This window comes from Ambystoma mexicanum, chromosome 4q (genome assembly GCF_040938575.1).
Source record: "Ambystoma mexicanum isolate Mex_15411 chromosome 4q, UKY_AmexF1_1, whole genome shotgun sequence".
Lineage (NCBI taxonomy): Eukaryota > Metazoa > Chordata > Amphibia > Caudata > Ambystomatidae > Ambystoma > Ambystoma mexicanum.
The window spans coordinates 582,823,614-582,836,942 of record NC_090928.1 but is presented as its reverse complement, the minus strand read 5'-3'; the positions used below and the strand labels follow the sequence as shown (position 1 = coordinate 582,836,942).

At 47.9% G+C, this 13,329-nt stretch overlaps 1 protein-coding gene across 1 annotated transcript in view; it reads right to left on the bottom strand.

Annotated features, from left to right (window-relative positions):
* The window catches only part of MTHFD1L (methylenetetrahydrofolate dehydrogenase (NADP+ dependent) 1 like), a 2,103,853-nt gene extending 2,092,890 nt beyond the window's left edge, over window positions 1-10,963 (bottom strand). The window contains exon 1 of the mRNA XM_069608130.1: window positions 10,592-10,963. Within this exon, the coding sequence (XP_069464231.1) occupies window positions 10,592-10,800 (209 nt within the window). The 5' untranslated portion in view covers window positions 10,801-10,963. The remainder of the gene's footprint in view (window positions 1-10,591) is intronic.
* Window positions 10,964-13,329: the final 2,366 nt, after the last annotated feature.

The following is a 13,329-nucleotide window of genomic DNA, read 5'->3' as shown; positions in this document are numbered from 1 at the left end:
TGACAGGTGCAATGAGGTTACAACAGCAGAGATCAGATAAATGCAGTTACATCATAGATACAGTATATGAGTACAATTGTAATAGTAAGGAGGTGATTATGCTAAGCAGTGTAAAGTATGCAGAGAGATGCAGTGGTGCATGTGTTTAGAGAATGATGGGGGGTGCAATTACCGCTCTTGTGTGAAGAGCCACGTTTGGCAAACCAAGTTATTTATGACCTGCCTTGATCCCAATGTCGATTTTCTTAAGTAAAATAAGGAACACTTGAAAGGTTTAGATGAGAAGTGCTGAACTCTTGAGGGAGTCCCTCATCTGCACCACTGATGTGCCAGGCTTGAGAGCAAAATTAGAGCCCAGTTGAGAGTCAGGGAGGCCACGCCACAGCAAAAGCTGTGAGGGGCCCAAGTGGCCCGCTGGATGTACGAAAAGTATCCCAGGATTACAGAGTGGTGTTGGTGGCATTCAAGGTGCATGTAGTCTGCATTAAGGGAACAAAGTTGTGCGAAAAGTGCCAGTCACGCATACCACGTGGCCTGTGAATGGGGTCAGTGAATGGGCCCCGTAGGAGGTCTGTGTAAAAGGGTTCTTGCGTGTAGAAAGCTGCTGTAAAATGGTGAATAAATGTGAGGGGCTCGGTCACCAGAGGCATTCCATTCCCCCTTGGAGAGCGAGATTAAAAGGTATCAAAATTCAGCTTGACCGAGACTGCCATGGCCAATTTAATCCTGCCATCAACCAGAAGGAAGGAGGCCTGAAGCACAAGCAAGACAGTGGACCAACTCTAAATGTAAGATTTGTGCCTGGGGGAAAAAATAATAAAGAAGCGATTGGCTGCTGGCCTTCACACCCACCCACACCTCTGCCAATCAGTGTCGCGCGTTTATTAACCCAGTCTTGCGAGACTTGGGCAGACTGCATCCCTTGTCATGCATATGATATGATATGGCATTTATAACGCGCATATGCACAAGTGCTTCAAGGCGCGACGAGGCAAGGGAGGGGAACAGAGGGAGGACTGACACCGATCCTACTAGGCCAGGTGTCATTCAGATCACGCAAGTGCGTGGGAAGGGGCGGGGGAACAGTGCAAAACAAGAAGATAACAAAAAGTAAGTAGCAGCCAGCAAGTGGCAAGTGCAAGGGTAAGTGCGGGCATCCAGTGTCAGGGGCTGGTAGGGGGACTGCGGGGGATACAGAAACAGTCCCCAAGTGCAGAGGTTGCCAGGGGGGGGGGTGAGGATTGGAATGTAGGTGTGAGATGCTGGCAGGGGAGGGACCTGGGCCCGAGATCAGAGGAGGTCCAGGTAGCCAGTGTAGTTCAGGTTTCAGCCAGGAGGGTCAGCAGAGGGGAGGAGAAAAGGCAGAAGCAAAGCGAAAGGTTTTGAGGTGCTTCCGGAACCGGAGATGGTTCTCCTCAAGTTTAAGGGGGGGGGAGGCTGTTCCAGAGGGATCTACCACCAACTCGTTGCTTGGAGAAGCCACTGACCCTGAGGGAGTTGGAGGCAGATGAGCGAAGAGCTAAGAAGGAAGATATTTAGGAAGAGGGAGCTGAAGGTATTGAGGACCCAGGCCCCAGAATGCCTTTTGGACGATGCAGAGAGTTTTGAACTTTATCCTCGCAGCACCTGGGAGCCAGTGCAGAGATTTCAGTCCTGGAGAGATACGACCCTGGGCTTGAGGCCAAGGACAAGTCTCGCAGTCCTGTTTTGGATAAGTTGCAGAGGGCGGAGAGTAGAAGCAGGCAGATTTCGAAAGAGGCTGTTGCAATAATCCCCCTAGAGAGAACCAGAGCTCTGGAGAGGAAGGGAAGAATACCTCTGAGGAGGTGCAGCTGGTAGTGTAACTTCTTAGAGACGTCTGAGATGTGAGGAGAGAAGGAGAGTGTGGAGTCGAAGATGACCCAGAGGTTTTTAGCCTTGCAGGTGGGAGCAGGAAGAGGGCCAAGAGAGAGGCAGGCCAGAGAGCTACAGGGAAGGAGGGAGCGGGTGTGCCAATGAGCAGAATCTCAGTCTTACTGGCATTAAGGTAGAGGTCATTGACGGCACACTACTCCTGGATAGCAGACAGACAGACAGATGAGGGAAGGAGAGGAGGAGGCCGAGGGTAGCCTGAAAATGAGCTGGGTGTCATCTGCATAGCACTGAAAGTTGGGGCAGAGAGTGGCGATGCGGTGGGCAAGGAGTGCCAGGTATTGGTTGAACAGCCAGGGCGAGAGGTTAGACCCCTGGGGGACACCACAGGTAGAGAAAAATATAGCGGAAAGGAGGGACCCAAGTTGGACCTGGGAGGGTTGGTCAGAGAGGAAAGAAGTCAGCCATGCCAGAGCCTGACCAGTGATATCCAGGTTATCACGGAGACGGTTCAGCAGGATGGCATGGTTGACCGTGTCAAATGCGGAGGAGAGATCAAGCAAGATGAGGACAAAGGGGGTGTTGGAGTCAAGGTTAAGGTTGGAGAGAAGGTCTTCACGGATGTTCAGGAGAGCAGTTTCCGTGCTTCTGGCAGCTCTGAAGCCAGACTGATGGTCATGAAGACAACCAACAGATTTGGTGTGGAGATTGAGCAGAGAGATGGCCAGTTTCTCCAAGAGCTTGCCCAGGAAGGGAGTGGTGGAGATTGGGCGATAGTTGGCCAGGCAGGAGGGGTCGGCAGAGGGTTTCTTAAGAAGAGGGTGCACAAGGGAGTACTTCAGGAGGGAAGGGAAGACTCCAGCGGCAAAGGAGTGATTACAGAAACCAGCCAGGGCAGGAGGCAGGGAGTCGATGTGGTCCTTGATAGTTAAAGGAACAGAGATGAACCTGTTTCAATGAGACTTTCATAGATCGGACTTGTCTAGAAACCTCGTCAGCGGAGAACAGGGGGAGGAAGGGTGGATGCAGAGGGTCCAGAGGAAACGCAGGGAGTAGGGGGAAGCAAGGGGCAGGAGGAGAGGGAGGACAGGATGTCCTGAGTTTTAGAAATGAAGTGAGAAACCAGTGCAGTGCAGAGCAGAGGGCCTGGGAAGGGACAGGAGAGGTACAGACTGCAGCAGGATTGTCCAGTTCCTTGCAGTTTTGAAAGAGTTCAGCCAAGTTGTTAGATGCCGCAGAGACACGAGCTTGGAGAAGAGTGCTCTTCTTGGTTAGGACAGAGAGCCGGTATTGTCTTTGTCAGAGGATGCACATGAAGCACGCCATTTCCTCTCGGCCACCCTGCACTTGCGTTCAAGAGTGACGAGGTCTGAGACTTACCAGGAGTTGCACTTGGCTTTGGGCTTCAGGTGGATTCTCATGGCACGGGCCAGGATATCAAGAGTATCAGATATAGCAGAGTGTAGCGTGGAGAGGGCTGTGTCAGGGTGGGAGTCAACCAAAGGGGGAGGCGGGGTGAGAAAGTGGCGGCGAAAGTTTCCGCTGACACATGTTTCATGGGTCGGATGACCGGGAAGGTGGGTGGCAGTGATGGAAGTGGCTTGGCCTGAAGGGTAGGGAGGATAAGGTGGGAGGAGAGGAGAAAGTCCAGGAGAGCAGAGTGGTGAGAGGGACAGAGAGGGGGGAGGTCTGAGGAGATCAAAACATCCAGAGTGTGCCTTGCAGAGTGAGTCAGGCCATAGGGGAGAATAGTGAGTGCGAGAGTCGCAGAGGTCGCGAAAGAGTCCTGAGGGAGGACAGGAAGCATCCAGGTGGATGTTGAAGTCTCCAAGAAGGAGGAGTTGAGTGGTTGAAGCCATGAGTGAGGAGGAGAGATCGGCCCACTCAGAGGAAGGAGGAAATCTGACCAGGTGGCTGATAGATAGTAGCCACAGTAAGGGAATGGCTAGGGGAGAGAAATGAAAAAGAAATGGTGTTCCTATTGATAAATAGAAACTCCCGTCCCCTGCATACCTCTTGATATTGGACAAATAGTCCAAACAAAATTTAAACTGATGTTACTATTTTCACTGATTTTTGATTTTCAAACCTCTAAATTCATCACTCGTTTAATTTCGCATTATTTAGTAGAAAAACACATTTCAATGTACATAGTGTTTTCTGTAGAATGTTTAACATTATATTTTTTGTGATTTTTTTTTCACAAAAGTCCGAGTTCCATTCAATCAAAGATATAAAAAAAATTCTAAAAGTACAAAAGATACAAACATTCTCAATTTGGAGCTCTATGCGTTTCGAGATTATAACTCTTCTTCAGGAGCAGTAACTATTCATTTGAACACAATATTTACCAATAATGCTGGTAATTCAAAAATATTCTAAATATAGGTTACAACAATTGCTTTCGGTTTCAAAACACAGAACAACGGTATTTTTCTTTTTTCTTATCTTTACGACTTCAAATGCCCAATTCGGTGTGGAATTGTAGAAACGTCATCTAATGAGACAGTTTTCTGGTGTTCTGCAAATAATAGCAATATGTGTATTAGATGGCAGTTAACTCAAGTGGTCGCTATAATGTTATTAGGGTAAGTAAGGTGAGTAAAGTAAGCATCTTTGTTCCTACCTGTATGTTATTATTAAGCTTAGTGTATTTCCGAATTCTGAAGTCAACTGTTTGTCGTCGTGTCTCTCAAACATAATCTCTGATCAGCTTACATTCTATATAAATCATAAAAATATGTGCCAGACTATAGTCATTTTGCTTTTCTGTTAATTTGAGATAGTTCTCAATACAGAAGTTAATGCATTACCTGCATGTCGCGGTATGGATGCTGAAAGTGTTAACAATTCCACACGGTCCCGACTCAGGAGTTGGTTCCCGTTTATTTTAGAAAAATCTACACGAGAAATAACGTGTCAGTATTTCTAATGATGGGCATGGTAAACTTGGAGTCTCTGCCAGACTGTTCTACTCCCAACGTCTGGTGTGGGGACCAACTATATAAAAAGTACATTTTACCATGCAATTATGCCAAGAGGCGACGGAAGTCTTTCTTGAAAGTAGCAGCTTCAAAGTTTTACTGCGTTTGTTCAAGTACATTTTTCTGCAGATAGGATATTTTTAACACCGCCAGTTTTCAGGAAAGGCTTCGCTCACCTCTCGGCCTAACAAAATGCAAGTGCGCACATCCACAGGTGCACCTAGACTAAAATTTAGGCGGGGCTAACCCTTCAAATGTTGCTAGAGGTGCTAACTTCGGGAGCTGTGGGGGAGGGGCAAACTTATTTGTGTGGGGGCATCCAACTTCTTTACTGTGTTCTAATTGATATGATAGGTCATTTATAACGCGCTTAATACCCAAAGGTTTCTAAGCGCGGACCGGGAACCTGTGGTGCTCTGTGTCGTCATGCTTCCAAGGCGAGCACATTGCCCCTGAGCTATCCTCCCGAGCTGAGACCATTGTATTGTACTTTCAATGTTACAAGCAGTTAACTATCTCCTTCAAGTCTGAAAGCACCCACCCAAGGACTGCTGTGAGAATGAGCGGTCTCCTCTACCCTTTCAATCACTCCCCTGGCATGCAAGTACTAACCCCACATCACGATTCCAATTGCCTAAACATGTATTCATCTGAATGCAGGTGCTAACAATTAAATGCTTTACGTAATGAACGTTTTCAAAAAGCATTTCAAGGGATCAGACCCGGTGTTCTCCGCGTTTCATAACATATCCCCAAAACAATTGACGATGGCTTCTGACCTGCAGCCGCCTGTCGGCACTTATGTTTTCAGAAATAATTTTCCGTATGCGTTGCTTTTTACGGTTCTTTGGCCTCGCACCGGAATGTTGGCTGGGTTGTCAGGCCGCTTTTTTTTTGCCACTTCACTATTTCTTCTACCCTTATTATTGACGCCATTACATATCGTATCCCCACACCTAGGAGTACTGTCGTTTTATTACTTCTGCGCAACACTCTTTACCGGTTACTCTAGGTTGAGTGTGTTCTTTTTCTTTCCGGATGTAAAGTAGGGGAGGGGAGGGTGGTTTAAAAGAGCTTCAGCTCTGTGCAGCTCTACCATGGCAGTTCCTTTTATTTCCCCAGAAACGCCAGAGGCCAGGCCGTTTGGTCTCTGGGTGTTTTGGGACCAGCAAGAGACCGACCGGCGGCACCCCTCCCCACCTCCATTTCCCTTCCTGATGGGGCTTCCTAGATTGTTACTTATGCCATGGTGGCTGCCCTTTGATGCCCAGGTGCCCTGATCGTGTGTCGCCGGCAGATAGGGCCTGAAAGGCTGAGGCCCCTTGTGCTGGCCAAAAGAAAGACCCATACCTGCCTACATTCCCAAAAGCAAAACCCGGTGAATGACGACATTGATGCCCCTTCCCCAAGACCCGCCCACCCAATTCGACCACTAAAAATAAAAATAAAAAAAATAAATAAAAAAAAACAGTTGAGGCACACATGAACATGCAAACAAAAGAAAAAGAGCAGTTTTTTTTTTTTGCGTGTGTGCGGGTGTCACTCTTCACATCGGTGTCCCATCAGTTTCGAAAACAGTTTAGAAATAGAATAATTTCGAAACAAAAGGATCACGCTCGAAAAACAAAAATTTGAATGTTTTTTTTTTTTAATGTACATTTTTTTTTTGGTTCGTATAATTACATTTGTGGTTTTTCCCCAAAAAAGACTGGGGTTTGCAATCGTTTTTCGATCCTTGTGTCGAAACTTTTGTATTTCGACACTATGACTGTCGAAGAAATGACTAACAGTGCAGGAGATGCTGCTAACTGGGCACCGGCCTTCAGACCTGTCGCAGATCCTTAGTTTCCACCCACACCGTGATGCGATTGGCCACAAACGGTGTGTTTGTAGTGAATCACATGTGGTCAATCACTTCGAGGCACGGGTGGATTTCCTTGGACTGCGGGAAACCCCGGAGACTCCCCACTCTTCCCCGGAGACCTGGAGAAGAGCGTAAAAACCCGGTGTACGGGGTAAACCCGGAGACTAGGCAGGTATGTCAAGACCCCCTTTGTTCATCCCTTTGCCATTGCTGGTCCGATAATTTCAGGAAAACTAAAACCTACATACGTCAGACTGAATAGCACTGGATGAGATACTCAACTCTTTGACCAATTACTTGAACTCTCTAAAAGCAGAAGCTGTGGGTTCATACATATTTAATAAGTCACCCTTTTTTCAAGTCTGAAGGATGAAAAGCAAAAGATCAGGCGGATTTCCCCAATCTAGAATCAGTATAGCTGAGGGGTCAGCAGTTTGGACGACAACTCCCATGATCCTGGCCATTGACTAGGCTGGTTAGAACTGATGGGATTTGCAGCCCGATTCATGGAATTTTTTGTGTGAAAAACGCAGATGTGTGTGCCTTTCTGCCCGAAGATCCTTGTTTGAAGTATGGGGATTTTCGGGCAGAAAGGTGCGCAAATCTGTGTTTTTCACGCAAATAATTCCATGAATCAGGCAGTGAAAGTCCAAAACATCTGGAGAGTCAAAAGTTGCAGAACCCTGGTTAAAGCATTTCTTTTCCAGCCAATTTAGATGCCATCAAAGACGGACCCAAAGACTACTGGGGACACTGTCAGCACCTCTTTGAAAAGGAGGTTCTAACAGTGAAAAGGGCTCAGACAGTGAGAGTCTTAGAAGGTGAAGGTCTTTGTGCCAAGCACATAAAAAGGAGGATCTGATTAACAGCCCCACTGCTCCCCCCTTGGGTAGAGAGAGGCCAAAAGCTCAGACTTGGAGGATCTCGGTGTGAGCCTCCCACTGACAAAGATCTTGAGTCAGAAACTCTCAGATACAGTGAGGGTCTCCGAGCCAAAACCTCTCAGACCAAGAGGGGGTTGCGTGCATCAGTCGGAGCTACAGTAGCAGTATCTCAATGCCCGCTCCTTTAGGCAAGGAGAGACCTAACCTGAAGTCAAAGTCTATCCGTTTTCAGAGTTGGGGCTCCTCATAGTAGGGTGGTCATTGTGTTAAAGCCCACAGATTAATAAAGTCGCAGAGCCTTAACACTGCACACTTGAAAGTGCAGTAGTCAAAGCCTTCTAAAATCTGACGTTTGTAGAGGTTAGGTCCACAGAATAAAAAGTGTGAAGGTACATACATGCCCCATTCCATTCGGGAAATGTTTGCCCAGTCTTGGCTTTAACATACATTCTGGGACGTGTAGTTCTATTTTTCCCCATTATAAACTAGGACTACAAGTGCCAGAATGCAAAGTTAAAACGGAGTGGACTAGCATTTGCCAACTGAAACAGGGGCCTGCAGGCATGTATTCATCTATCCCTCATGATAAAAAGATACTAAGATAAGAGCCCCAATATTACAAGTGTGTCAAGAGCTTCTCAGACAAGTCTCAGAAGGCTCTCGTTGTCAAAGCCCCTCAGACTATGACATTGCAAGGTCCATTCAGAGTAGGAGGCACCTGCAAGAACCACACACACTAAAATGGTTTGAGGGTTAGCAACTATCAAACTAGTAGGTTCTCAAATCAGCCTCTCTGACTAAAAGTGTATGCAAGCCCAGCAGTCTACAAGGGTGTTGGGTACCCTGTAGAAGCATCTTTGTAGAAAAGTGCTACAGCACCACTAAGCTAACAGAACCATACCTTGTCTGCATGGCACCTGCCCTACCTACCCTGCACTGTCTCCCAATTGTACGGAGGGCCACCTTCAAAGCACTATGCATTACCCACCGAGCGAGGCATAAAGCAGCCCTCAAGTTCCTATAAAAAAGGGTCATGCCTCACCACCTAGCCCACACCCCAAGGACAAGCACTGCCATCCTCCTAGTGGTCCCCACCTCCAATTCCGCCAGGATCGGAGGGGCTGCCTATTCAACCCTGGCACCATCCTTGTGGAACTCACTGCCTCTCCCCATTAGACACAGCAAAGACTACATGGCTTTCCAGAAGGCACTCAATCTGGCTCCTCGCCAAAAAAACACATAAGGGAACTCCCAGACCACTCGCCTTACCGCCACAACCAAGTACTGGCGTGGTAACTCACTCATTACGGGCCCTTTTATAGACTCTCAGGCCAGACAATATCTACCTCATTATCTGGAGCCTTTGACCCAGACTTGAAACCCGAATCGTAGTAGCACCCCTGTGCATGACAGAATTTAATCATTGTCTTCCTCCTTCAGGAATATAGTACACCCCGATGCCTAGAAATGTCTATCTCCAATAATCTGTACTGATTGTGCTAGACTCATAACCCAAGCACTAATAGTACACATGAGCGTGATCAATGCCATGCAATATGCACTACGCTATCAGTCCAAGAAATGCACATGCTTGCTAATCCTACTCATATGGGAACTCATGAGCAGAACTAGATACTGGGGGGCAGATAGCACTTATTTTGCTAATCGCATCCATCTGGGAATGTATTTAGTAGAACTACCTACCGGGAATCCATCTAGCAGAACTACCAAACCAAGCACTAATAGCAATTATGAACTTTATCACTGCCCTGCAAACATGCACTACGCCATCAGTTCAGGAAATGCCCTTGCTTACTAATCCTACACATCTGGGAATCCATTTAGCAAAACTACCAACCGAGGACGTCTCTAGCACCTATACAGTGATGACTTGAGTTGGGGCAATCTGCCCATCACCACCCGTCAGTCTTCACCAAAGCAATTTGACCCAACAAAACACAGGGAGGACCTTAGTCTAACAGCCCGGACCCAAAAGGGAGATGCCACCCCCTCGACAAGCACTAGAAGCTTAACAGGGTCCCCCTGCAAAGCACACACTCAAACACACCATTATGCCAACTCTTTCCTCTGCACCAACAAACAATAGAACACAGCTATACCCCTCGAAATCAGCCTAGCTGCACACAATCTGATTCACAAACGTAACCCCCGCCAGAATGCAGATACCCAAGTCCAATTGCCTTGCTGCACACATTTTACTGATCTCACACAACCACTGCACCACACCTAGCACTAGTATGCAGCTACACTGGCTGCACACACAGTGAGTGCACCCAAGCACATTATTCTCTACACCAGTGGGATTAAAGCTTTTTTATGCCGAGCCCCCTTGAGTAAAAATGTTGCTGCTGAGCCCCCTTGATATCATTACTGCTTATATTTTTATATTAAAATCAGTCACTGTATTGCCTTTTGCAAAGCCTCACGCCCCCACACCCCAACACCTTCGGCTAGTCCACTTTTTTTAGGACTTGAATGCCCCCCCCCAGCATGCTCTGCGCAGCAGTGTGCCGACTGGCAGCATGTTGAGTATCACAAAGCGTCCAGTTGTGTGCGCGTAGATCTTCACACAGAGTCTATTGTGTAAAAAGTGAATACTGGATAAGTGACGCATGCGTGTATGGCCCTGCAGTTAGTCTGAGGGGACCATATTGAGAATACATTGAGGGTGTCGTCTGTGTTGGGTTTGGAATGTAGCGATGCGGTGGCCGTTGTAGTGGAAAGTTTATGTAATGCTTCCTGCGGGTCGTAGTTGCACCAGCCAGTGATGCTTAAGGCGCATAAGCTGCGTTGCAACAGGAAGTTGTCCGGAAGCGGTGTCGAACTCAACAAGATGTGGCATGACAGCGGCACACGTGGAGGTCGGCTCCTGTAGTCACTTCTCACACGGAGGGCATCCCTCAGAAGTGGGCTGTGTTGCCTCCAGTAGGAAACACTGAACATCACACCCGGATATCCTACTTCAAACTCTCAAAGAATGTGTTTACCTGACAGAGGAGCCCTGTGGGATACCCTCTGGCATCCATCCCGCTGAGGAGGCAAAAGCCCTCCCGGTGCTGCCGCCGCCGTCGTTGTTGCTGCTGACCGCGCCGTGTACACCGCAGCCGCGGAGCCCCGCCGCCTGTGCGGCACGCCACCCTCCTGTCACTCTCCCACGGAGCAGGAGGACCGCACGGAGCCATCTCATACTACGCATGCCGGCCTAGGGGAGGTATATTGTCTAAGGACCTAAGCAGTGAGACTTCCACAGAGGGACACTGAAGAAACGAGGGGAGCGGCAATGTGAGGTGCGGAGCGGCTGGATCAAACAGTAGCCGGCCGGTTTCAGAGCGAGTGGTGGCCGCGGCGTGATGCTGAGCAAAGAAAGCATGAACACAGAAGCCACCCCCACTCCTCTTGTCAGGCGGAGCCAGACACTCCCACACGTGGTCGCTCCTACTCGCGCTGTGGCGGGCAGGTGAGGAGGGAGGGTGGGCTGAGCCATGAAGCGAAGATTTCTGTGAAAAGAACAAATGCGCTGTCCTTTGTGCCACCGTTTAGTCATTTAAACCCATACATTAACTCACAAGCTGTCCACGATTTTTAAAGCACTTCTGGTTATTTTTACCATGGTAGTTCAATTTAGCGTAGATAGGTACAAAGTGGTGGCGTCACTAGAAATCAGTATTAAGGGGAGCAAGGTAGGGCGGGGTGGCGGCACATGAAATAAGCGTCGACAGGCCACAATGGTTTAAGAAAACCTAAATTTTATCAAGCTGGTTAAAAAAAAAAGTGACATTAAGCATGTTCTGAGTAGGTTTAATGAAATTAAATTGTTACATACAGTTAATATACGTCCTAAAAAGTCAATTCATGTTCAACAGTTGCAAAAATGCCATTGCACTAAGCAAGAGACTGCATTATTTTAACCCAAGCAGACCTCCCTCCCGGCACAGCTTCAAATAATGTGTAGTTAGAAGTGATATTTAGCAGAAGAGACACCACTTGCCGCTCTGCTTTAATTTAACAGAAGAGGTATTGCTCAGACCTCAGTTTCAAATATGTTGGGACGGCCCTCCTTGCTGTGGCTGGGACCTCCGGTCAGCGATGGCCACCCAATAGCGCCTCGTTGCGCGGGAAATGAACAAGACGGAGACAGAGTTGAAGTCTCCACGTCTTTATTTTTCACCGTCATACCACTTACTGAATCCCCTTCGCTTCCCTTCTACGTCACTTGTCCCGCCCCTGCCCGCCCAGAACTACAACTCCCGATGCTATACCTCCCCGCAATTTAAATGCTAACAACAATGGCAACATCCAACTTCACCCCATTTCTGCAATGAGTCTGCAGGGTTTGGTGCCAGCCCTTTGTGGATGAGTGTTCCCTGATTCGGACATCTCCCTCGGGTCCTCAGGCCCCCCTTCTTCCTGGCTCGATGCTTCAGACTCTTCCCCATCTCCCTTATATGACTCGTCTGAGAAATAGTCTCTTTCATCTTCCTGTCATCACTGTCATGGCCCTTGAAGTGTCTTAGACAATCTCTCGAAGTGTGACAAATTCTTGGTCACCTGACACCTAGCCCCTTCCACAGTGATGAGTGAACCCTTCTTCATGGTGATGATGATGAGTGGATCTTCATGAAAGAACGTATCCCCTTTGTTGTTCTTGGTTTGTTTCATGGCCACCACGCCTCCCAGCTCTAAGGTGGATGGTCTTGCTTGTCTCATGTGATCGGCGTAGGCCTTCATCTTTTCCTTTGATTAGATGTCCCTCATTCTCATCTCCTGGTCTCCCCCAGGGTGTTCAGTGGCCCTTTTGTGGTGAGGCAGTCTATTGCGAATGCTCCGTCCAAACATGATTTCAGCTGGTCACTTCCCTGTCAAACTGTGAGGGGTGCTCCTGTAGTCTCTCAAGAGCTGATGAAGCACTTGCTCATAAGGTTGTCTTGTTAATTGTGATATTTGCAATGCTCGCTTCAGGTTGGCCATAAATCGGTCAATCGTGACGTTTGCCTGGGGTCACAGTGACGTCACCTTCCTGTGTTTGAAACCCATATATTTTGTTAAGTCGCAGAAGTCTTGACTCGTGAAAGGTGGTCCGTTGTCTGAATTAACCTGCAAGGGAATGCCATAGGAAGTGAAGATCCTGTTAACACAGGGATCACATGATGAGCCGCCATAGATGAAATCACCTGTGTCTCTGGGTACCTGGAATATTCATCCATAACTGCCAACACATATTTCCCCCCTTCCATTGGCCCAAAGAATTCTATGTCAACCTCCCCCCACACACCTTGACATGTTCATTGTTTCAGGGTGTCTAGTCGTGGTGATTAAGCTGCACATGAGGCAGTCTCTCAGTAGATCTTCCACCATTCCATCCAGTTTGGGAAACCACACCTTCTGGCGTAGTATTCTTTTTGTTGAGACTATCCCTCAGTGTTCATGTTCAAGGTCTAGCACTCGTCTCCTGAGCTGATTTGGTATGACAATCTGGTTCCCTTTTAAGAGTACATTCTCTTCTGATAGAGCCAGTTCCTCTCTGACCAGCAGTAAACTATCCATGTCTGTCCTTGTTTCTGCCAACTCCCCTCTACTTCTTCCTTTAACATATCCCTGTCTTCATTCCCTCTGTCATTATCTGTAATGCTCTGTCATCCTCTACCATCTCTGATAACTCTAAGGGTTCTATGCCCTGCAGAACGGTCTGCTGGATGAGGTATCTGATGTATAGACCAGCCACTGA